Here is a 24,611-nt window from a genome sequence, read left to right as displayed (position 1 = left end):
AAGTCTTTGATGTAAGAAAAATCAGTTTGAGCTGATTTGAAAATCGTTCTGACTTATGCCATAACATTTTCCTTTCAATGAGAGACTTTTCTGTCTTTCATGCATCGTCCTGTGCTTACCTGCTTTCATGCCGGGTTCCTTTTTTGATGCTGAGAGGAGGTTTGAAAGAGAAAATCAAGTTGACTCAAAGCCTGTGGGATTAGCTGCCGTGAAACCTTGAAAATTCGACAAGAAAGGTCTAGAATGGCAAAGGCCCCAGATATGTGTCCTGACAGCTGGTTTTCCTGGTTGACTTTCACATGCCCATGATCCAGCAAAGGGCACGGATGCATCTCACCAGATTCCAGCCTAAAGAGGAAATCAGGCAGGACTGGGATCCCAGGTCCAGCCCTGAGCCTGGACTGCAGATCAGAGGCAGCATCTGCCCTGGTCACCCACAGCCTGGCTTGTGCTTTCCAGCCTCCAAAGAAGGGAATCATGGTACCTATGTCCAGTGGTGACAGACACATAATAGATGTCTGGGAAATGGAAGCCAAGGTGTTGTGATTTTCTCAAGCAAAACTTAGCTCAGATTAATTGCCTCCTGATGTTATGCCCTTTTAAAAATTGGAGTATTTTTTTTCTCTCCTCTGGTTCCTCAAGTCCAGGACAAAAGTCAAAATGGTCAGCTCTGTCTCAACCAGCAAACTTTCTGCAAAGAGTTAGAGCATAAACGTGTTTGGTTCTGTGAGCCCCCTGGTCTCTGTCCCAGCTGTTCAGTTCTGCCTGCCATTGGAACATGACAGCACCATATGTCATAAAAAACCAGGGCATATTGAATTCCCCTGAAGGGTTACGTACAAGCTCCGTTGGCTTGGCCTGCAAGCTCTGGTTTAGCAGCCAACCCCTCCTATCAACAATTGGAGGTTATTAGAACTATATTTCTTGAATCCCACATTTTGCCTCAGATGATAACAGTGAATGCATCATCATCAGTCACTCTTCTGAGAGCTGTGTCTGTGACCTCATGTAACCCTTACCTTTAGCCCTGTGATGCACAGAGAGTTTAAGCACCTTGCCTAAGGTCACAGAGCTCATTAAATGGCAGAGCCCACACTAAAACCCAAGCCCTGCTGGCTCCCTCTGGGTCCCATGCCTCATGCTTTTGAAGCCAGGCCTTCTCCCAGCATCACTAGAATGATTCCTGGTGCCCCTAGCATTCTCGGTGCTTCCCCGCTGCATCAATTTCCTATTGTTCTGTTCTGTAACAAATGGCCACAAACATGGTGGCTGGGAAAAACACCACATATTTATTATCTTCCAGTTCTAGAGTATAGGAGTCCAGAATGGGTCTCACTGGGCTAAACAGAAAGTGCCATGGGGGCTGGCTTCTCCTGGGGTCTCCAGGGGAGAAGCTGCCCCCTTCCACACGCCAGCTCAGAAGCTGCCCACATCCCTTGGCTTGTGGCCCCTTCCTCCATACTCAAAGCCACTGATGGCCTTTCCTATCCTCCCAACATCACAACCTTCTTGCCCTGACTCTTCTGCTTCCCTCTTACAGGGCCTCATGATAAATGGGCCACCTAGAAAATCCATATAAACTGCCCATCTGTCAGCCAAACAGCAACCTTAATTCCACCTAAGCCTTAATCACCCTCCATAGAACCTAACACATTCACAGGTCCAGCAGTTAGGATATGGACACTTGGGGGCGTGATTCTGACCATTGCACACACATGCATTCGCTCCCCTGACCCACACAACAATCTACTGATGAGGTCCTATTGTGGTCATTGTACAGAGGGGGACAATGAGTCCAGAATACCATGATTATATCACCCAAAGTCAAACAGCTAATAGTGGAGATCCGGAGCTCTACAGGTGTCCAGCTCCACATGTGCCCTTAACTGCTGTTGAACCCCTTTGCTAGGAAATAGGAATGTTGGTCCTCCTGAAAGAATCAGTTGAATGAGAACAGATATGCCTCCCAGTAGCCATAGCCCCTGACGTGCATGGGACAGCCCTGGTTTGTGTCTGTTGCTCCTCTTACACCCAGAAGTGTAGATGGTACAGGTTAGGGTCACCCACCATGGCTGACCACAGGCCAGGGCCTGTGTTCTTCATGACTGGGATTCTGAGTCTCAGGCAGGACTAGTCTGGGAGTAGAGGCACTGGGGACAGCTCTGGGTTATAAATTCCTCCTCTGTCTCCAGTGAACTGTCAATCAACAGTAACAGGTTCTTAGAAGCGACTGTTGTTGATGCATAGCTTCTGTGTGGGGAGAGAGGGTATCATGACCTTTCCAGGCTTCTCTGAATTCTTTCCACCGGGGTCAGGGGAGCCTTGGGAGCAGGAGAGAAGTGTGTACTTGGGACTCGTTGCCTGTCCAGGGTGGAGGGCAGAGTGCTGGTTAGTTCTTGTTCATTCCTCTTCTGTTTTCCCTTCTCTCTTTCTTTCTTCTCTGTTTTCCCAGACCGTTGAAAACTGCGTGTGCATCTTAAGGAACCTCTCGTATCGGCTGGCAGCAGAAACGTCTCAGGGACAGCACATGGGCACGGATGAGCTGGACGGGCTGCTCTGCGGCGAGGCCAACGGCAAGGACGCGGAGAGCTCTGGGTGCTGGGGCAAGAAAAAGAAGAAAAAGAAATCCCAGGACCAGGTGATGCTGGACACCCACAGCTGCATGCACTCATTCCCTCCCTCCTTGCAACGTGAATTCCTTTTCTGTATGTCCAGATACCAGTTTGTATTTCCACTGTGTGGTAAAATCACTGAAGTGCCCGCACAGTTTTCCTGTGGGAATTTCACAGCTGAGACGGTGAAAGTTAAATAACTCCCCCCGTGTCTTGCAGCTGAGCCAAGATGGGAAATTTCAAAATAAGAAAAAAAGCCAGCAAGGTGTGACAGCTCCTAGAGTGGAGGTGGACCCTGGGGCTGAGCCTTCTGTGTGTTGATTCCCACATGCACTGAGGTCCTCGTGGGGCCAGGCTGGCTGCCATCTGGGTGGCAGAGATGCCTGGAATAGACGTGCTGTGTGAAGGGAAGCACAGCATCCAATGAGTGCTTTATTGCACGTTTGGAGAAGGTTTGGTTTTGCAGTCTTGAATTTGCTAGTGCGAGTCAGAATTCAGAGCCCATCCAACAGAATGGCATCAGAAGTTTGGCTGTAGGGGACTATTCAAAGCCCTTTGCAGCTGGAGAGGGAGACCTCTTCAGATAGAATGTTTTTCACCTGGTGCAACTGTAAGTGGGTCCCCTGCAGTCAAGTCCAGTAGGCAGCTACCCCTCCTCATTCCAGGGCATCAGAACAGCCTCCACCACATCCCCAGGGCCCCTGGGAGGTGAAGCCCTTACCCCCAGCTGCCCTCACCCCAGGAAAGGGAATAGTGGGAAGGAGCTGTTCATTCTGCTGCTGGCCAAAACCTTGCCACTGAGGATTTCCCTATTTCTCCCCACACTGGGGTCTCACATCCATGTCCTTCCCTGGATGCTGAGGTCATAAGTCCAGATTGCCCTGGACACTGTGGTCATATATCCAGCTTCTGAGGGTTATACTAATCCGGAACCTGACTGGCCTGGGAAATAGGTTGGAATTCACAACGACCTCCATTGACAGTCTTTGAATTCGAGATAAATATGCAAAGGCATTTGTCTAGATCACAGTGCAGAATTTCTAAACTATTTGAGAAATAATTTTGCCTCCAGTAAAGGTAAGGCTAAAGAAGGTATTTTGAGTAAGAATCGATGAGAATGCATTCTTAAGTCTAATTCCTGAATTCTCCTTGAATGCATCAGGGTTAGCGTTTGTTTTAGGTTCCAGTTCTCTAGTGGTTTTCAGCTCTGGGTACTTCGGACCACTCCTGGATTTATGCATTCATCTTACACATGCCCGTACTTTGGGAGATCCATGCTCACCCTCCCTTTGACAGCACTGGTTCATTAGCCCTCTGAGAACTAAGCCCAGGCCCACTTTTCCCCCTGTCTTGAGTCAAGCTATATCTCTCATCCTCTCCCTGAAAGGAAGGAATCTGTGAGTAAGGACTGAGCCGTGATTCTTAACCTCTTCAACCTCCCTCCAGGGGTGCAGGGGCCCCTGGCAAGTGTTCACCAAGCCCTCCCAATGAGAGCACCTGGCTAGGTGCTGCTTTGCCCCTGGGTTTTGCTCCTATATAGACAGAAGCCAGACCATTGCAGTCCTGAACACTCCCTTCCCGTCAACTCTAATGTGAGCTAGCAATGGTGGGTTAGGTTCCCTTCACCATTGCCTTATGTGGTCGTTTCCTTGGGATTTGGTCCCCTCACCCCTACTTTCTCCTGGAAGTGTGAGCCACCTAGTAAACTTCACTGGAGGAAAGCAGCTCAGCAGGAACGTGGAACTTCCTGACTTAGCAGTGAGAACAAGCTCCAGTCTCACCCCAGATGGAAGGATTCATCTTGAAAGGTCCCCAGGAAGGCAAATTTGAGAGATTGCATTAGGTTCCAGTTCTCTAGTGGTTTGCAGTTCAGCTGAAAGTTTGAAAGTTGGCCAATGGCCTTGGCCAAAGAGACTTTCAGCTGATACTGAATTTACTGCCGTTCAGGATTTTGTCTGTGACATTTGAACTGTGGGTGGCAGCCCTGTCATGCCCCTGTGACTGACACCAGGGTTTCATTTAAGAATATTCTTATCCTAACACCCACCTTCTCCCAAGTCTGCCAACATGTTTTCCATGGATTTAAATCTTCCAAGTGTTGGAGGGGGTTAGGAGTTGGTTGGGCCCCAAGAAATGAGTAGTCACTGGGGAAGAACATTGGTGGCCTCACCCCCTAATGAGCCCCTCCTTCCCAGGTCTTGGCCCCACCATGAAACCTTGAGGTGAACAATTTTCCAGGCTTTAGAATGATGTACTGGGAAGAATTTCTTATGATATTGACGTGTTCTTCTCCACATTGATATGATGAAGTAATTAATAGAATTTGATTTTTGCCAAAAAACTTAAATGAAATTTTACAAGGTTCATTTGTCCCATTTTTTCTTACAACATTATTTAAAGAAAAAAATACTTCTTTTAAACAGTTTTGTTGAAACTGCCATAAGCTAAAATGCAGTGGAACACTGTTGTTTTTACGAAGAACATTGAAGTTATGATTTCAACCAAATATAGGGGTTTTTTGAAAGGCTTTTTTTCATGTGCTATAAATTAATACAAAACTATTTTGAAGTGCTAGGAAATTCAATATCAAGCTTAATGAGGATGTAAACATAAAACAACTATGCCTGTTTGAATAAACATTTAGTGTGTTTTGTCAAGTTCAATACATTTTAAAACAGTCCAAACTAAAAACTGACTTGTATTTAAAGACTTATAGAAAGGAGGCAAAGCCAAAATCATGGAGATGAGGAGGGGAGTGAAGATGGATTATAAGTGTAAATGAAGGCGAAGAACAGGAGAGTACCAACAAATCTAGCAGACCACTGACAAGTGGCCAGGGCCTCTAGACTGGACTGGATGCCCAGTCCAATACATGGAGATATGGATATAATATATAGAGATATGGATAATATAGCTATAGATAAAATCTAGCCAAGTTTGTAAATATGTCATGTGCAAATATAAATATATGCATGTATAAAATATGTTTCTAGAAAAAGAACAATAATATCAAAGAGAGGATAAGAGATTCTTACTGTATTTACTTATTTACAGATTTCCTATGATGTACATTATATTATAATCTTTTCAAATAGCCATTTAAAATTAACACTCAAAAGGCAGTAGGTAACTAAGTCAATATGCTCATAAAAATGTTGTATTTTCCTTTTAAATTTAAGATACCTCAAAGAAAGGCAGAGAGACTATGTACCCATGACACAGATCTCCCGGCATAGAGTAGTCAAATATTGTAATAGAAATCAAAGTTATGAAATCAAAATTGGTTTAATTCTGACCCTGGAACTTGTTCGGTTCCAGACATTTGTGATGATTCTTACACTTGGCATTTGGTATTCTGAACTGTAGAAAAATAGTATACCATTCTGCAGGTCAGATTTAGTTATAAGAAAAATCTCAGAGATATTTTGTTTTAAATCCTTGGTAATGATAAGGCAAGAAAACAGATGGTACAGGTGTTTGGCTTTTGTGTCCGAATTAGAAGAAATGGTTGCTATGGAAATATTCTAGACCCAGACAGACACCTGTGTGCATCACATTCTGGTCTAAAAGACTTTCAAACACGTTTACCTCTGACTCTGTGGCTGAATTTTAGGAAGTTCTAGTTTCTCTAGCCTTTTTAAAGCAAAACCTCCCCCAGAGCATGTTGCATGTCTTAGCCAAAGAGGCCACCTCGTGGCAGGACCCTCCCTTCCCTACAGAATGGCTTTGTGCAGGCAGTCTCTCCCAGCCCTGTTACTACTACTCCTCCTCTTCCTCCTCTTCCTCCTCCTCCTCCTCCTCCTCTCCCCCTTCCCCCTCCTCCTCTTCCTCTTCTTCTTCTCCTTCTTCCTCCCCTTTCTCTTCCTCCTCTTCTTCTTTTTCTGTCTCCTTCATCTTCTCCCCCTTCTCCTTCTTCTCCCCCTTCTCCTCCTTCTTCTTCTCCACCTCCTCTTCTTCTTTCTCCTCCTCTTCATTCTCTCCTCCTCCTTCTTCCTCCTCCTCTTCTTTTTCTTCTCCTTCATCTGCTCTCTCCTTTTTCTTCTTCTTCCTCTTTCCCTCTCCCTCCCTCCCTCCCTCCCTCCCCCTCCTCCCATCTCCTTCTCCCTCTCTCTCTCTCTTCCCCCTCTCTCTTTCTTTCCCCTCCAATCTAGGATATGGTTAAGGATGTTGGGATGGTGTCTGGGGTACTATTCCAGCAGGGCTGAAAGGTAACTGGACACTGTCCTGCTGCTGCTGCCCAGAGCAGACCTGGGTCTTCAAGATTCACTCAGTATAATGCTGACTCTGACCAGAGAAACCTGCTGAGAAAGAACAAGCAAAACAAGCAGATCCCCTCAATCCCAAAACCGCTGTGTTCTCTTTGTCACTGAAAATCTTTTAATTCAAGTGAGTTAAAAAAAAAATATCTATTCTCAGGGGTGAGGACATAAATTATCAGAATCCAAACATGATTCTGATCCAGTATTTTTATATGATAGATCTTCTCTCATGATAGCCTTTGCTTCACAGTACATTCTAGTCAAGGGAGAATATTTTGCTCTTTTTAAAAACTCTTTCTTAATTTATGGATGCCAAGTGCATAGGTTATGGGAAGTTTCACTTAGGATACTTAGCATGATGGTTTATAAACAGAAGCAACAGGAATGGGTTTCTGTGTAAAACGGTTAGTGTCCTCCTCATTTCCCTATGAGGGAAGACATACTGATGAACCCTCCAAGGCCCTCCCATAACACTTTCGTATCCCTTCTGAGGCCCAAGCTCTCACTCCTACTGTTCCTCTGCCCGCCATTCCTCGCCCTTCTTCCACCACGTGGAGAATGATTCTTCATGACCCAACATCACCTTCCCCTTTCAAGACTGATCCAAAGAGAAAACTCCGCCCCTCCCTAATCTACCTCTACACCGTTCTGTGAAACTCCTCTCCTAGTCCATGTCATGCTGAGGTGGGTAGAGCAGGTGGCCCCCACAGAGAGGGAATGCCAGAGGGGAAGGATTGTGTGGGGTCTTATTTCTGACTGTGACTTCTAGCCACCCAGCACCTGGCACCACATGTGTGGAATGGTGCTCAGACCACGGTCCCTGTGCCCTGTGACTCTTGCTATGAGTTTATTTCAGAACTCTTCTGTTTCGTCTCTGGGGAGACTTTGCTCCCAGCAGGCAGGGTCTCAAGGCACAAATGCAAAGTCTGTTACTAATTCAAATACCCACACTGGAGATATGAACTTTCAGTGATGGTTTCTCCTTATTTCAAACAAAACAGATGTTAATTATAAGTGTGAATACAGTTGGCCCTCCATAGCCATTTTTTTGCATATACTACTAATAATAACAAGCCAAAGATCTGCATCCATAGATTCAACCAACTGCAGAGAGAAAGTATTTGGAAAAAGAATTGCATCTGTATTGAACAAGTGCATATTTTTCTTGTCATTATTACCTAATCAATATGGTACAATTATTTACATAGCACATACATTGTATTAGATATCATAAGTAACCTAGAGTTGAGCATAATAATAATAATAATAGGAGTTATGCATAGCTTATATGCAAATATTATGCCATTTTTAATAATAGACTTGAACATATGTGAATTTTGGTATCTTCTGAGGGTCCTGGAACCAATCCCCTGCAGATATCAAGGATTGACTATATATACATATAACATGTAAATAATATGTAAGTAAAACAGTATTAAGCACAAGAATAAAATACTGTACATATTTCCATTATCCTCCTTGTATAGAAACTCACAATTATAGTTTGTACCTAGTCATATACATTTTTTAATCTTTTTCAACCACATTTATTCAGAACTTTGTTTAGCCCTTCAAAATATAACTTTACTCCATTGGCTGGAGGCAAATACACAATAGATAGGTGTGTTTCCCACCAGTGCAGAACTCTGATCTACAGCCATCAGAGGCAGGTGCCCTATAGCTTATGGTGTTCCTGTCTTTAGGATGCCACTCTCCACTCTGACCCAAGGTGGCTCTTGATAGCTACAGTCCAGGGATAGATGTGGGAAAGACAGAAGAGCCCTGCCCTACCCTGACATTGCACAGATCACTGTTACTGGTACCCAGGTGCCCTGCAAGATTTACAGTAATACCCAAGCTGCCAGGGAGGCAGGAATTCAGTCACCAGGACCCTTTGTGCATGATCCTTGGGCATTTTGTTAATACAGAAAAATGAGGTGTGGCGACATAATTAAGGGAGTTTAGTAGGAGCTCCCTGTTCTTATGAGAGAAATGTCTTATCACTGAACTCATTCCACATTTTTTGCATATACTATTAATAATAACAATAATAACTTTTATGTATTTTACTGTTTGCACATTCTCTGGAAACTGCATAGCCCCTTCTCACCTGTACCCAGGGGGTTTCTCTCCTGCCACCTTGACAGCTCTGCAGGGGAGAGCAGGTTGGGCATAGTAGGCTGTGCTGTGGCAGTTTGTCACTGGACAGCATGACCTTTCCCTCTGCCAGCAAGTTTCTCCTTATGCTGCAATGCTGGAGAGCTAGAGAGAATTCCACTGCCGGGCATACCATGATGTGGTGAGCCAGTCCCTCTTTTTAGAAAATGAAGTTGCTTCTAACTTTTCACTAGTGTAAACTGTAATAAACACCCATGTAGTTAAACCTCACCTACATCCTTAACTGTGTCTTAAAGATACATCTTCAAAATGAAATATCTAGACCAAATGAATGTTTAAAGTCTTCTGATACATGAACAAAAATTTATCTATCACGTTGCCAGTGACTATTTAGGTATGTGGAGTTGATTTCCTTATTATCGCTTCATGGATCTGCCTGTCATGACACTGTTGAAACTCTCAGCTTTTCATTTCCTAGCATCACAAGTTGTTTTTCTTCTCTCCAGCGGTTTTCCTTTTCTTATTAGTAACCATGATTTTTCTTTTGTGTTCAATACCATTTCCTCTCCAGCCATCTGCTTCTTTCAGCTGCCACGCACTCCTCTTGGCTGCTTCCAGTCTAGTCTTGCTCTGTGAAAACCCCAACATATGCCAGGAGCTTGTTGATTCAAGACATGGAATATCATGTCTTAGAAGCAGTGAATCACTTGCTCCTGCAAAGATCAGCTGCACGTTTTGATGCAGAAACTCTCCTGTATCTATGAATGAGATTTTTCTTCTGCCTTTTCCTCACCTCCAAAAGCATCTGAAAGTGCTGCTTATTTATTGTCTGTGAATTTCCTGACTTAAAGCTCTGTTTCAGCTGTCTCATCAAGTTGTCTTAATTACATTTTGCCACTCAGTACTCCATGCCACCAATACTCTGTCTTGGACCACTGCACCGGAGTTCCTCAGCTTTGCTGCTAGAGACATTTGCAGCTGAGTGATTCTCTGCTGTGGGTCTGTGCTGCGCATTGTGGGGTGTTTATCAGTATCCCTGGGTCCTACCAGATGGCATTAGCACCACCAACCCCCACCCTGCCCCTGTTATGATAACCAGATATCTCTGCAGAGATTACCAGCTGCCCTTTGAGAGGGAACATTGCCTTGGTTGTTAAGTCCAGGGTACTAGACTGGTGTGTGTGTGTGTGTGTGTGTGTGTGTGTGTGTGTGTGTGTTAGAGATTAAATCTAGAACCTCATGCATGCTAGGCAAGTGCTCTACCACTGAGCCACATCCCCAGTCCTAACTCTCTTTTGAGGGATAAATCACCAAACAACCAAGATTCCATGGTGATCTTGAGGGATGTTGACATGTAGGTCACAAAGCCCCTTTAGCAAGCAGATCACAGGGAGCATCGAATCTCAGGTTCCCTGGATTGGGAGGGGAACTTGGGAGCAGAGAGAATGGCAGGGGAGCGTCCTTCTGTTCCGGGTGGTTCCAGCAGTGACTTGGAGAAGGGTCAGGTAAGTCCAGTGATGCTGAGCAGCCATGGTAGCAGGCCTCTCAGGGCACACACATTAGTCAGCCTCATTCTCCCAACCTCCCTCCCTCTTCCCAAAGGATGTGTGCCCACCCCTGGCCCCATGCACATGCAAGGAGGTGAATCGGCAGGTAGCCTGGAAGGTCTCTTGTCCTTGTGCTTTGTTCAGAAAGCATCCTACCCTGCCTCTTCTTGACAGAGGTTTCTAATTTCTCAAGTTCCAGAGCCCTCCTGTCTTGTACAGGTGAAAGCCTGACATTGCAGTGCCACCCAGACACAGCTAACTGGCCACCAGTTCTGCTTCCCCTCTGCAAAGCCTTAGCCTCAGCCTCAGCCTCAGCCTCGAGGCAGCACTGGAACTCCCCTGGTCTTTGAAACTCCAGGAGTCAACACTAAGAATCATGTGTCTTATGGCTTTTTACAGATGTATTGGTGCCCCCAATCCTCACCTGTCCTTTCTATTCTCACCTCCAAAAGGCTGTAGTGGTTATAAAATACCGTGAAAGCAAATCAGCTAGTATCTCTGCTATTCAGACGAGCCAAGCAACAGTAGCAGACAATAGGTGGATGTGGGATTTAGTCCTAAGTATTTTCTAAAGTGCTGAGTGCTGACTGCAGCCTGATTAAACCAAATCCTGCTTGAGAGAACATCCCCAGTTTACCTACACAGAGCCATCTTCTCCTCCTGAATTTCACTGTGCTTTGGTTTCCTTCCCCTGGGAAGGAAGAATGGGATCTTAAAACCAGAGTGTTCCTCTGTTGATGCAGACTCTTTCCCTTAGTCCTGCAGCATCTTTGGTCTGTTTGTTTCACTGAAATCCCAGTTTGAAAAGCTATGCTGCATATATGCAAGAGCTTTGATGTTCCCTGGCTGGTAGAGAAATCTAGGTAATAGAGATGGGCTCTGCTGGCGATGCCAGCCTTTGCTGTTTACGTCCCAAGATACAGCTCAGCAGGAAAGCCTCTTTGGGGAAGGCAGACTTGACTAAAACAAGGCACATTGGGAAGACGTGGACTTCTCCTTGAAACCCCTCTCTCCTTTTAGCAAATGCTTCCTGTTTGTATCTCCTCAGTACCCAGCACAGAGTGCAGGGGACCAGAGACTGGGGCCCTTGTAAACTAGTTCAAAGGGAAGAGAAGCTGTCTTTTAATTCTCCTCATTCAATAGGGGCTTTTATGAATGTGATAATAATGATAGTTGTCCTGTGAGTCTCTGTGCCTTAAAGAACCCTTCCTGTCGTAGAATCTCTGTAAAGTGTATTGACATCTTGACCTTTTTGTTTATTCATTTGGTGATTGGTTTGGGAATTTTATTTTATTTCATGATTTTTTTTAACTTTCAAATTTTCTTCCCTAAGTTTTATTATTCTCTTCACATAAAGAGCAAATGGCTTCTACTAGTCCATCCTCAAACCAACTAAGATAGAAATTATTCAAATAGAACTTAGGCTCTACAAAGAAACCAAAAGTATTTTTAAATGTTTTTGAATTTTAATTGGCACATAAAAATTGAATGTATTTATGAGTTATGGTATAATATTCCAATGCACGTATTCAACACATAATGATCAGATCAGCAGAATTGGTACATCCATCACCTTAAACAGAACATTCCAAATCCTCTCTGCTGGCTGTGTTGAAATGTATGTACCCTTAAGCCATTGTCAGCCTCAGTTACCACAGTTACCTACCGTGCTCCTGAGCACTAGAAGCCCTTGCTGCTGTCCAGCTGCACGGCACCCAGGACCCTTGCGGCCACCTGCACATCCCACACATCACATTCCCTCTCAGGTTAAGGACGCCATCCTACATCTTCTGCCCTGACCACAGTCCTGTCAAAAAGCCTTGTGTCTGAATTGGTAACTCCAAAAGCGTGAAATTCTCTTCCTTTCCAAAAAGATTTGAAGCATTACCTTCTGGATAGGCAAATACATGTTTTTAAATTCTATACAATTTTGAAATTGGATAATAAACCATGTACTGTTTTTTTTTAATTGATGGTATTAGCAGAGTTGTACATTCAAAGCCAGTACAGAATCTGCTGGTATGTTTTGGAGGGAGTCACTATTTGGGATGAGAAAAACCAGCCTCATAGTTTGTTCCATGATCTGTTTTCCACATCCTCTAAGCACCTCCATTGTTCTGCTGCCAGCCTGAGCCCACCAGTACTTCATGGCAGAGAGTTTGAGAAGTAGCTGGCAGGCTCTCCTATAAGCACTGTTCTTAGCGCTTGCTGTGTGTGTTTCCATGAGAAAATCTCATAGATTGGTTATAACCTACTTGATCCTTAGCTTGATGAACTCTAAATATATGCATAAAATCCTACATTGCCACAAACAAGATAATTAATTAGAGGAGATTTAACACTAGAAACATATTCTCTAGTCTTTTTTCTGTTTAACAGTGTATGAATTACAAAGTATAATTTGAATCTTGAAGTGATACATGGAAAAAATCAAGAATGGCTACATTTGTTCCTTTTATTTATGAAAAAGTAATGAATAGATATGTTGCACAAAATTGCAGAACACTTATCTAATTGTTAAGCCTGGGAGTAAAACCATGCTAGGAAGGGGTATTTTCACTAATTATCAGATTCTTTCTACTATCCTTCTTACCCCCATACCTTTCTCTCCCTTCACTCCCTTCTATCTAATCCAAAGTAACTCTCTTCTTCCCTAGCCCCACCCCCTCCTTATTGTGAATTAACATCTACATATCAGACAAAAAATTCAGCCTTAGTTTTTTTTTTTTTTTAGGATTGGCTTATTTTGCTTAGCATGATATTCTCCAGCTCCATCCATTTGTAGGCAAATGCCATAATTTCGTTCTTCTTTAATATTCCAAGAATTTTCAGTTATATGTCCTCAAGATAGAGTGAATATCAAACACAGTTGGCACAAGGTTTACAAATTCAGTTCTGTGTTCTATGGGACGAAATAGCTATTCGTTTGGTCAGCCTTTTGAACATGATAAAGATTTAGTCACCACTTGCCTTTACTCAATGAACCAGTAGAAACGTTAAGGCAGAAGCATTGTATATCTAAATTTATAAATGATGTATTTCTATTTTGGTAAGAGTTGCATATCCCACAATTTCTCAAGGATCCTCACCAAGAGAAATAATCACATTAAAAGTTTTCTTCTGTTTTTATCTACTTCAAAATGTGACCCCAGCTACACCACTGCTCTGTTGCTTGGTTGATGTTGGTTAGCTAGACAAAATAATGTCAAATATGTTAACATATCCCTTGAAAAAAGTCCAGTCATCCATTAATGAAAATCTCTTCTTTAATGGATACTGATACATTTGCCCCTATTAACTCAAGGAAAGTTTGAATAAAGGTCAGTTACATCAACTGGCTTTGAAATAGTTCTTTTTCTTTGGTGTTAACCTGCCAGGGGGCCATCAATGTTCTGAAATAGCCAAGAATCCCCTTTGAACTCTATCTCTAGTTGCTATCAAAGATTATCTATATTCACATCCATTGTGCTTTTATTTCCTTCAGAGTTTCTCTGTAGCCATTAAGAAATGATTGTAATAAAAGGTATTTAAGAGCTACATAGATGACATGTCAGAGCAGAAGAAAATTGTCTACTGCTATAACTATTAATCCTACTTTATCGTGGAGAAGTTGGAAAAGTGGAACAAGAGAAAAGCCAGCAAAAGATAATGCTGCTGCTTTCCCTCTTTTTACACTTCCCTCTTCTACACTTCAGCTGTCACATTTGTGATGAGCCTGCAGACGCTACTTCCCTACGCCCCCTACTCTCCTGTCAGCTCTTCTGGAAGAGGGAAATCTCATCCTTGTTGAGTTGACATTTCATATTCTTATTTTTTCTAGATCTTATTAGGTCTTTAAATGATAATGTTATCTAAAATGTTTAAGGGGATGATAAAGTAGAAAATAGAACAAACAAAATAGCCAAGGAAATATTTTTCTATTTCTTGTTACATTAGTAGCTAGACTTGCTGCTCTAACTGGCTTCCTTTGAGAAGCCAGTGTTACTACGGCTTCATCATCCTAGTTGACACACTTGCAAAATGACTTGTATCTTTACCTAGTGTCCTTTCTGTCCAACGCAAAGAGCAGGTCTCAAATAGGAACCGGGAGCAGTATGATAAGGGCAGTTCACTTTCAGTGTTTTTGTTAATACTTGGAAGAGGTGTGCAGGCTTCATGAATAGTCATCTAAAGGCTTCATGCAAAGTCATCTCTGAAAGATTTTGATTAAAAAACCCAAGAAGCTTTATGTGCTGAGCCTCCTTTTTATAAAGTTGAAACTGAGTGACAAACTCATTGAAAATGACCTTTAGTGGGATGTCCAACATTCATCAGTTGACATCATTTAGCTCTGACTTAAGCTAAGCTGTATGATAATGGAGAGGAAAAGGTCATGAATTTTGAATTTGTCTCTTGGAAAATAAGTAATAAAATTCTGGAAATTATTTGTGACAGTTAAATAACTTTATAGTATCTCTATCAACATTTCCATTTTTATGTTGCAAGGATATGAGGCAAATATCTATTCTCTTCCAGTAAAAATTTCAAGACTAAGGAACTTAACTCAGATTCTGGAATAGAGTTTTTTTTTTTTCACATTTATTTACATCTACACACCTACATACAGGATGTACATAAAATGCCTATGAGGAAGCTTAGTGTGTGTCATTTATGTTATATTGATTTTAAATACATTAATGGATACAAATGGGCTAAACAGATTGGTACCCCACTCTAAAATTATAAAGGAATAGCTTTGTTTTACTGTGGTTTTTCTCAGAAGTATGAAAATATTTTCCCCAAATATATGCATGTTCACTTCTGGTCCTCTTTATAATCATTGCCTTTGTTTTTCACAAAAGTCAAAAATTTCATGTAATCAAAGGTCAGAATCATTATTTCAGTTTTTAATATTTTTAAAGTCATAGTGAAGATAGAAGATTTGAAGTGTAGACAAAAATTAACGACAAATATTTTATCAATGCATCTTTTATAATTGTTGCATGTTTTTATGATGCATGTTGCTTAGGGAAAAGCACCATCTCCCATTGTGCTTTGAATCTTATTTGTTCATTTAACTTTTATTGTTATCATTTGTCCAAGTTGCTATAATCTTTATAGCTCTCATTTCTAGTGGTGGACTGGTATTTCTTTGTGCATTTAAGCCATAATTTTAAAATTATGTGTAATTAATTTTTAATTACACGCTCTCCCATTATTCATTATGTTTAATTCAAAGAAAATTTAACTATCGGGATTGCTGTGAGATCCAGATCTGCCTATAGCTCATGGCAGTGCATCTAATGAACCATAGCAATTTTCTCTCTTTCATCCATTCTGTCATTTGTTTGTTGGATGCAATATGGTACCAAAATCAAGCAAATATGCATTTCCAAATTGTATAAGAATTGACCACAGTTATGCATGAGTTATGCATAAATTATTATAATTCTGCATTAGTGCAGGCTTTCCATTGTTGAGAACTTCCTATGCAACAGCTGATATATGTAAATATAATGTGTGCTACCTTGATCTTTAGCCTTCTTCCACCCATCCCAAACCGCCCCATCTCTGCTTGTTCTTTCCTGTGTAAGTTGTGTCAGAATAGTTCTCAGAGAGCTAATGCTGGAGGGCTACCAGTTGCAGTCACCTCTATACATGTCCCAACCCCCCCCCCACAAACTCCATCCTAAGCTCTCTGTGGCAGGAATGGCTCTCCTAATCCCTGAACAGTTGACCCTCCCTGTCGCCAGTATTCACTGGATTCTATAACACCTGCTTTTGTTTTCGTTTGTGATGTTTGAGGATGGAAATATGAGGAAGTTGTTAAAGACGTTTACTCTCTCATTTTTCTTCCACCAGTGGGATGGAGTAGGACCTCTTCCAGACTGTGCAGAACCACCCAAAGGGATCCAGATGCTGTGGCACCCCTCCATAGTCAAACCCTACCTCACACTGCTCTCTGAGTGCTCAAACCCAGACACGCTGGAAGGGGCGGCAGGTGCCCTGCAGAACTTGGCCGCAGGGAGCTGGAAGGTATGGCTAGTTCGTTACAATACAAAAGAATCTGGAGTTGCAGCAAGTCTTGAGAAAATAATGCCAGTGTAGTTCCAAGAGGTGCAATTCTAACAAAGATGTTTAGGAGAAAAACCAATTATATTGAGTTGTTGGGCTTAGAAAGTTGAAAAAAAAAACTTTAAAAAAATGAAATTCTTCTTAAGGTTTCAGAGGTCTTTGAAGACCACTGGTGAAAAATATGATCATTGAAAAGGCTGTGAAATTCTTGCGATTCTATGGGGACAGCTGAGCTGCTTGACTTTCAGGGACAATTGTGACATGTGGATGTTTTCAAAGCACCATCATTGGCTGTTAAGGGAGCTAATCTGCAAACACCCATATGAGTATTCTAGATGTTGTACTGGGTCCCAGCCCCCAAAGAAGACCCCTTGCATTTTTAAATCATGAGCTAACAGAGGAGAACAGTATTGTTAATTCCATTTGGAAAAAACATTTAAACAAATGTATGATTTTGACGAGATTAAGAGGGTCCTTTCTCCAAGTCCTTATGAACTGACACTATTCCTGCTTGATTTTCACAGAAAATTCTCAAGATCCTGATTTTTGGTAGGAAAAGATTCACCAGGGAAAATAATTCTTGACTATGGTCATCATAGTTACAAGCACCAATTTGCCTTGTTGCATTAAAATATAAAAGTGTGTGACCACTCTTAGAGAAATGAAGGTGGAATGTATGGGGAAACGCCAAGAGAAAAAACATCCAAAAAAAGTTTTGATTCTGCCATCATGTTCCATCCACTTAATATCAAAGTCAGGATTTGGGAGGTTCATAAATCACTCTTTTCTTTGACATTCATTCTCTTCAAAGTGATGTTAACATTGACACAGAGCTACAGAATTTTCAGAAGCTCAGAGGCATAGATGTCACTCTTCCTGGCCTCAGATCATCATGTGACTGCACAGACCCTTGTGCTCATAAGGTCCAGTGTCAGCCTTCTTGTCACCTCTCTTCTCTCTCTCTCTCTCTCTCTCTCTCTCTCTCTCTCTCTCTCTCCCTTGTTTCCACTACTCCAGCCCCAGCTCTTCCTTCCAGCTGTGATGATGTCACAGCTCCTGGGCCCGTCCCTCAGTGTGCCTGGGGAGCTGCTTGCTGCTGTGTGGACAGGCTCAAGCTTCCTTGAGAGCCTAAGGAATGAACATGATCGTCCCTTTCCCTCCCTGCCTGTTAAACATCCCTAGTGTTTCTACCTACAGAATTCAGGTCAGGCCAGGCTGGAAGATGTCTCCTTCTTTCAACCAGAGATAGGTGCAGACAAGTTTCAAAAGCAGAGTCCCACCATGCAGAAGGCCAGAGTGTGGCCTTATAGGACTAGGAAGGTCATTCATGGAAATCGCTGCTTTGAAGTGGCCCTCACATCTCATGTCCCTGTAAGCTTAACATGATCCAGTAATTTTTGATTCAAACCACAGTTCAAACGCAGGACCTGCCTTTTCAGAGGGTGGTGATCCTGAGCAGGTTACACTCCTCGTGGGTCTCACGTGTGTCATCTTCAAACAGAGAAGACCATGCTGAACGCTCTACCATGCAGATCCATCACCACCTGGATGCAAAGATGGGAACGAGATGGCATGGCCCAAGGATTGTCACATTTTGTGACCAAGAGTCCCCAACAGCACCCCTGCCTTATGGCACTATCTCAACAGGCATGGAAAGGAAGGGACTGTGAGCTGAGACTAACCTGAGGTACAAAGACATGGATATCCAGATGGTGACAAATCTCATGTGCTATCTAAGCTCTGTTTTTAACCAACTATCATGTTCCCTGAAAAATATGTAGTTCCTTATCATGATAATTTAAAAATCATGAAATGTCTTTGGGCACTTGAAGATGTTGAATATAAGACTTTGACTTTTAAACTCAGATTCTTTATGTTCAAAACATTAAGAGGATCTGGCAGGAATATGTAAAAGACCCAAATCAAACTTCTAGAGTTGAAAATAGCATGTCTGAAACTATGGCATTTCATTGCATTTAAATGGAATTAATAGCAGATTATTGTAAAAGGGAAAAAATGTGTGAACTTGAAGACAATAAGGGAGATTATCCAAAAGAAAAGAAGAATGCAGAGTGCATCTTGAGAATCAAGTAATCTTGAGAAATGCAGCGAACCCTCCCACAAGAGAAGGAAGAGAACAGAAAAGAAAATATTTAAGGAAATAATGGTTGAAATTCTTCCACATTTTATGAAGACCAGAAATTTGAAGACTCAAGTAGCTCAAGGAACCCAAAATACAAGAAACATGAAGAAACTATACCAAAGTACATTATAATTCAGTTGCTCAGAACTGGTAATAAAAGGAAAATCTTAGAAGCAGCAAGAGAAAAAAGACGTGTTGAATACCAAGAGCTATGTAGCATCTAACCAGCGAAGGTCAAGAGCAGCGTCATGGATCATCTATCCCTTCATACCACAAGTCCTTGCTGAGCTGCTAAGACTGTCTCTAGAAGGGAATCTGGTCTGTGAGCCCCTGAAGGGCCAACACCAACTTCCACTTGTCTCTAAGCTCTGCTTGGCTGAGCAAAGATGTCCCAATTTTAGATTATATAATGCCAATTATGAAAGATGTGTAACAATTATTCTCAGCGTTTAACCCAAGCAGTACCTGTCCATATGTCTTTCTTGTAGATGATGTCTATTCATAAACATCTATCTATCAGTAAGAATTTAGTAGCATATTACAGACCATGCCATCCTCAGATGGTCACATTTATGACCAATTACTTGGTCTTTTGATTCAGATACAAATATGCTTTTTATGCAGAATAAAGTTGATAGAGTTGTTTTTGCAGAATCTGGGCTCAGCTGTGCTAGCAAGCTGCAGGTTTAGAAGTGGGGCCCTGCTCTACAGTTCCTGCAGTGTGGAAGTATCTGCGCAAGTCACCAGGCTCGTGTCTCAGGGGTAACCAGGCCAGCATGAGAACTGCTGACAGAAGTGGGTAGTTAGGTGTGAGGAGTAAGAAAATGGCAGGTTTGAAAAATGTTCGCTATTTCTATGTTCTCCAATTATCTCCCATTTTGGATTATATAATACCAATTATGAAAGATGTGTGACAATCATTCTCGGTGTATTCTGGAAAGAGCATCTTGTTGTTTCCAGAATATAAGCCTATATATTAGTGTAGCTAATTATATTATAATTATATTAGTTGGCCCAGTGTGACTGCTGTCCACACACATCCAGGGAACATTTATTTCATAAATTTTTATAGAGTAAATACTATTAAGAAGGGGAAACTGAAGTCAAGATCACAGAAGCTGTTCTGTATTTTAGACAGAGCTTAACAATTATACCACTGGAATTCCAAGTCTGCACTGTAGACATGAACTAGAATATTCAGATACACAGTAAAAAGACAGGGTGGATACCCTGATGGCAAAGAGAGAAGAAAGAGGAGTTAGGAAAAGTAAACATACAGGTGCAAGAAAGAAAAACTCCCAGAGGTTGTTCTAATAACTGGTAGTCATAGTGCTGACCTCTGTCATCAAGAATATGTTAAATTGCCACTAGTAAATTTTAGAAGACAGAAAGAATTTTAGAATGCCAGTCTTATTCTAAGCTCTGCTTCCCAAATAATTCTAGACAAATGAGTCAGGGTGAGTTGCTACTAAGGAACATTCTGTATAGTAGTAAATAAATACATACTTATGTAGGGGCTTTTTTATTAAAATACAAATACACAGGTTCATATATAATTCAATTACATTATCAACATCTATTAAATAATTTATTAATTTACAATGTGGGAAGGGAGGTGGACAATTCTTTGACAAGATTGGGAAAAATTTCATTGAGCCAAACACTAACAAATTACTTCAAGAAAATTGAGAATTAAGTGTGCAAAAACCAAGCATGGAAACCCTTATTTTAAAAAGTCTATTTCAAAAGATAGTCCTTGAATAATTAAAATATTGACAGGATACACAATAGCGTTGACTTTCACACAGTTAGTATTGCTGTCTGAAATCTGGAGTCTAAGAATGTGTTTTTATAGCAATTGTCAAAATTTAGTGGTATTTCTTTAGTGTCCTTAACGTTTTATGGCCCAACAAAAACAGAAATGTGAAGGTAAAACACCAGAGTTTTGCATGGAGACAGCTTTTTATAGACCTCATTGTCTGAAACAGTAACTTTCCTTTATGGGAAGAGCATGCACACCCTTTTTTTTTTATCTGTAACAAATTGACTAGCAAACTAGATCTTCATAATGGCCCTAAACACTTTTTAAAGTTTAAAACACTCATTACTTGGTTTATGAGCATCAGAAAAATATGATGGCATTATGCAGAAGCAAAGTAATACATGTTTTTCATAGCCGACATGGACATCAGTTACCCTTTTCTCATTTACAGTACAATGGTTTTGTTTGTGGCAGAATATTAAAACAATTGGATATAGTAGCCCGAAGATTTCCAAAATGTGAATGAATGCTCCTTCACTCTATTTGTGGATATTTCTATTGTAATTGAGCTTTATGGAAACCCAGGGATTAAACTACAAAAATAAAATCTATACTGGCTATGAAGTCAAGCATGTTAGGTATCTTTGTATTTTCAATTTCCCCCCTAAAATGTGAACATTCTCCCACTGGTTTTAAAAATAAGATAGGAGAAAAGAATACTTGGATAATAATACATCAGTATTTAATGAGCTTACATGATAGCAACAGAGACTTAGTGAAGAAGGAAACAGAATCTATGATCACGTGGGCCAGCAAGTGAAAAATGTCAGGGAACCAGGAAATTCGAGACTTATCCTTACAGACAGGGACAATGGCCTGAGGAGGGATACTGATTAGCATAGCTTAGTGCTCAGTGGGCATGGGGACGAGAACCAGGCAAGATTAGGGGAGTGCAACAAAGAGAAGTTAAAGTCATGATTTGACATCTAAGACAGAGTGAATTGCCTTTGTCCCAGTTAACAGTGTGAGGAAAAGCAAGAGGTTTAAATGCAAAGAAAGACTGTTTTGAAAAGAGTTTTGAAAGATTATGAAGAAAACAGGGCACGAAGCATCATGCCTCATGGGTTTGGACTGGGCCAGAATCAGCACCAGGGTATCTGAGGACTCTGCTCTATTGGAAGTCTCCCAGAGACAGGACTTGAGCGGAGCTGATGTTCAGCCTGAAGCAGGAAGGAGAGGCCCACCCTGAGGAGCAGGCCTAGCCCACAACCACACGTGACTCAGCAGTTCCTTCTCTAAAAGAAGTACTGAGAATACCCACCCAAGAGCTGTCCTGTCTGGCAGATGTCATCTGCATCCACACCACCTGGGCAGTGGACCCATTTTCTTTTTGATGGTCATTGATTTCAAAGATTTCTGAAGTCCTAAGTTGTGGAACTCCATTCTGAAGTTATAGAAACCACTAAACCAAAGGAACTTTCACTTTCAGCTGAGATAGCAAAATGGAGTGACAAATCTCTGATTTACCCTCCTTCAAAAAAAAACTATGACTGTAAAATGGAAATATATGAAACAGAGTGGGTTTTGGATAAGACACTAAGCATTATTCAAGGAAGGACAGTGATCTCAAGAGACAGGAAACAAACACGATGTACCCTGTTGGCTTCAGCTATGCCAAGCCATGGCGTAAGGACTGAGAACCCCCAGGGAAGCCTGTAAATGTTCTGCATGGACAAGATGGAGCTGGGAATCTGGGGAGATCAAATGGACTAGAGTTCATAGACCTGGAGATACACAGAGGATTCCCCTCCGCTACGCAGCAGAGAAACATCAGCACATGCCTATGAGGAAAATACCCAAGTCTGGAGAAGGCCATGTGGAATTACAAGAGAGAGTGAAATTTAGCACTTGCATAGGATGGGTATAGTGTGTGTTTCTAAGAGACAGGAAAACCTCATAAAGCATGAAACATCTGGTAGAGCACTTAGAGGATCTTGCCCCCATGTGAGGAATAATTAGCTCTGGACTAAACATATGCTAGTCTTTCCTATTGAATCTTAAATGTGACATCCAAATACATCAACAGTTTCCAAGTAAATTAGTTGCATTCTAGAAGAAAGCTTTAAAATATCTGTGGGAATACAAGAGCACCCAGTATTGAATTTAAGAACATCTGGCATTCAGTTGAAAATTACCCTGTTATCACATAAAATTTTTAAAAGTACAATTCATAATGAGAAACCAGCTCAGAACTGACAGTTGAAATTGGAAAACAGAAATTTTTTATAACTTTTAGTTTTATATGTGTTCATAAAGTTAGATAGAAACAGAACATTCATAAAAGAAAGAAATGAAATTTCTAGAGTTGAAAGTACAATGAGTAAAATGAAAAAAAACACATTAGACATCTGCAGATTAGACACTGTAGAAGAAAAAATCAGTGAACTGGAAAATGGGAATAGAAACTATCTCAAATAAAAAACTAAAAGAAAAAAGAAAACATACAGGTTGTTAATGAACATCAATTAGTATTTGGAGTCACCAAATGAGAGGAGAGAAAGGAGCAAGAGGACCAAAAAATTGAAGGAATAAAAATTTGAAAATTTACCAAATTTAATAAAAAAAATTGTAAACTTGCAGATCCAAGCAGTTCAAGAAATCCCAAACTCCATGAATATGAAGAAACCATAGCAAGGTGCATCATGATCACATTTTTCAAAACCAGTAATAAAGGGAAGCACTTAAAAAGCAATCAAGGGGAACCTGTGTTCCTACAAACCTACAAAGATGAGACACCACATTTCCCATGAGCACAGGCAGTGGGAAGACATCTGTAACACTGAAGAAACAGGGAGCCTGCTGCAGTCCTCCTATAGTAAACTGGTCTTAGTTTGGTATCTAACAGATGCAACATGTCCCTAAAGAAAGCGTCCAGGTTGCTAATTACATTAGAGCAGCTGTAGAGCTAGCTATAAATGGAGACTCCTCCCAAGCCTGATGAGAGCCTGGACTAACTTGGAAATGGACAGTGTTCATCCCCTGGGCAGTGGTGCCAGAGAGAAATCCTAACATAAAACACCACCTGAATTGGACAGCACCCTCAGAGAGTGGTGGCTGCCATGTGCCACCCCAACACTCTGTTCTTCCCATCCTGCGGAAGAGCAAGCGTGCATATACCCTGAGTCGAAGGCTGCAGCTCCCCACACAGGGGCCACAGGATGAAGGGATGCATGTTCCTCACACTTGGGACCCTAGCAGCACCTTTGTGGCAGTGGTCATTACCCGCCAACCCCACTAGTGACAGTAGCGGCTTTCATCCTTTCTTCATAGATCCTTTCTTCATAGATCCTTTCAGAGGAGAATGCTGTTGTTAAACACTAAAGCACTTGATGCTGTAAATCAACCTGACATCTTCTCTCATCAATTAAACATGTAAAAATCTCCTACTGTGGGCTGGAAACTGAAAGATAGTTGAAAAAAGGAGAACAATATGACTTAGTCTCTTTTCTTATAAAACATGTGAGTAAAGAGTTCAGATAGCCATTGTATTTGTTGTGCTCAGAGTGTGTGCAGCTCCAGGGTGACCCTGAGGTCACTTTGACAAGGAAGTGGTAAGGCAGGAGGAGGCCCACTCCCAGGATCATTGGTTGAAACCTCAGAGCTAGGATTCAGTGACTTAAATTCCCTTTAGTACTCTAGCATAGGCCATTATTTAGGGAAATACCAGCTGCCATAACAAAGGAATTTCCAAACATGCAAGGGCCCAAGCAAGAAGGAACCCAGGAAGACCCTTTCTCTTCTGGTATCAGAGTAAGGGCAGGGGTTAGAGGCAGGAAGCCCCCGCCAGGAATTAATTCACCCAAACTGAGAGCAGCTCTGTCATCTTCAACATGTGGCTCACAGAACTGCCCACATCACCACAGTCCACCAGCACGAAGCGAGAAACAACAAAAAAGACTCAAGTCCATCACAGGAAATGTTCTGTTATCAAAGCCAGGTCACACCTGGAGGTCCTTTCTTATATCTGGGCTCCACTCCTGGTCACCAGAAAACAAATGCTTCCCCAAGATCCTGCTCCACCAACATTGAACAAGGATTTGCAGGTAGGTGATCTAA

General features: G+C 41.7%; 1 protein-coding gene across 2 annotated transcripts in view; it reads left to right on the top strand.

Annotated features, from left to right (window-relative positions):
* Positions 1-24,611, top strand: part of Ctnnd2 (catenin delta 2) — a 706,435-nt gene that overhangs the window by 574,937 nt on the left and 106,887 nt on the right. For both annotated transcript variants that reach the window (XM_077795427.1, XM_077795424.1), the window contains exons 13-14: positions 2,453-2,638; positions 16,378-16,551. In XM_077795427.1, coding sequence (XP_077651553.1) covers positions 2,453-2,638; positions 16,378-16,551 — 360 coding nt within the window. The remainder of the gene's footprint in view (positions 1-2,452; positions 2,639-16,377; positions 16,552-24,611) is intronic.

Source organism: Urocitellus parryii, chromosome 1, assembly GCF_045843805.1.
Source record: "Urocitellus parryii isolate mUroPar1 chromosome 1, mUroPar1.hap1, whole genome shotgun sequence".
NCBI lineage: Eukaryota > Metazoa > Chordata > Mammalia > Rodentia > Sciuridae > Urocitellus > Urocitellus parryii.
This window is presented reverse-complemented; position numbering and strand designations above follow the sequence as displayed.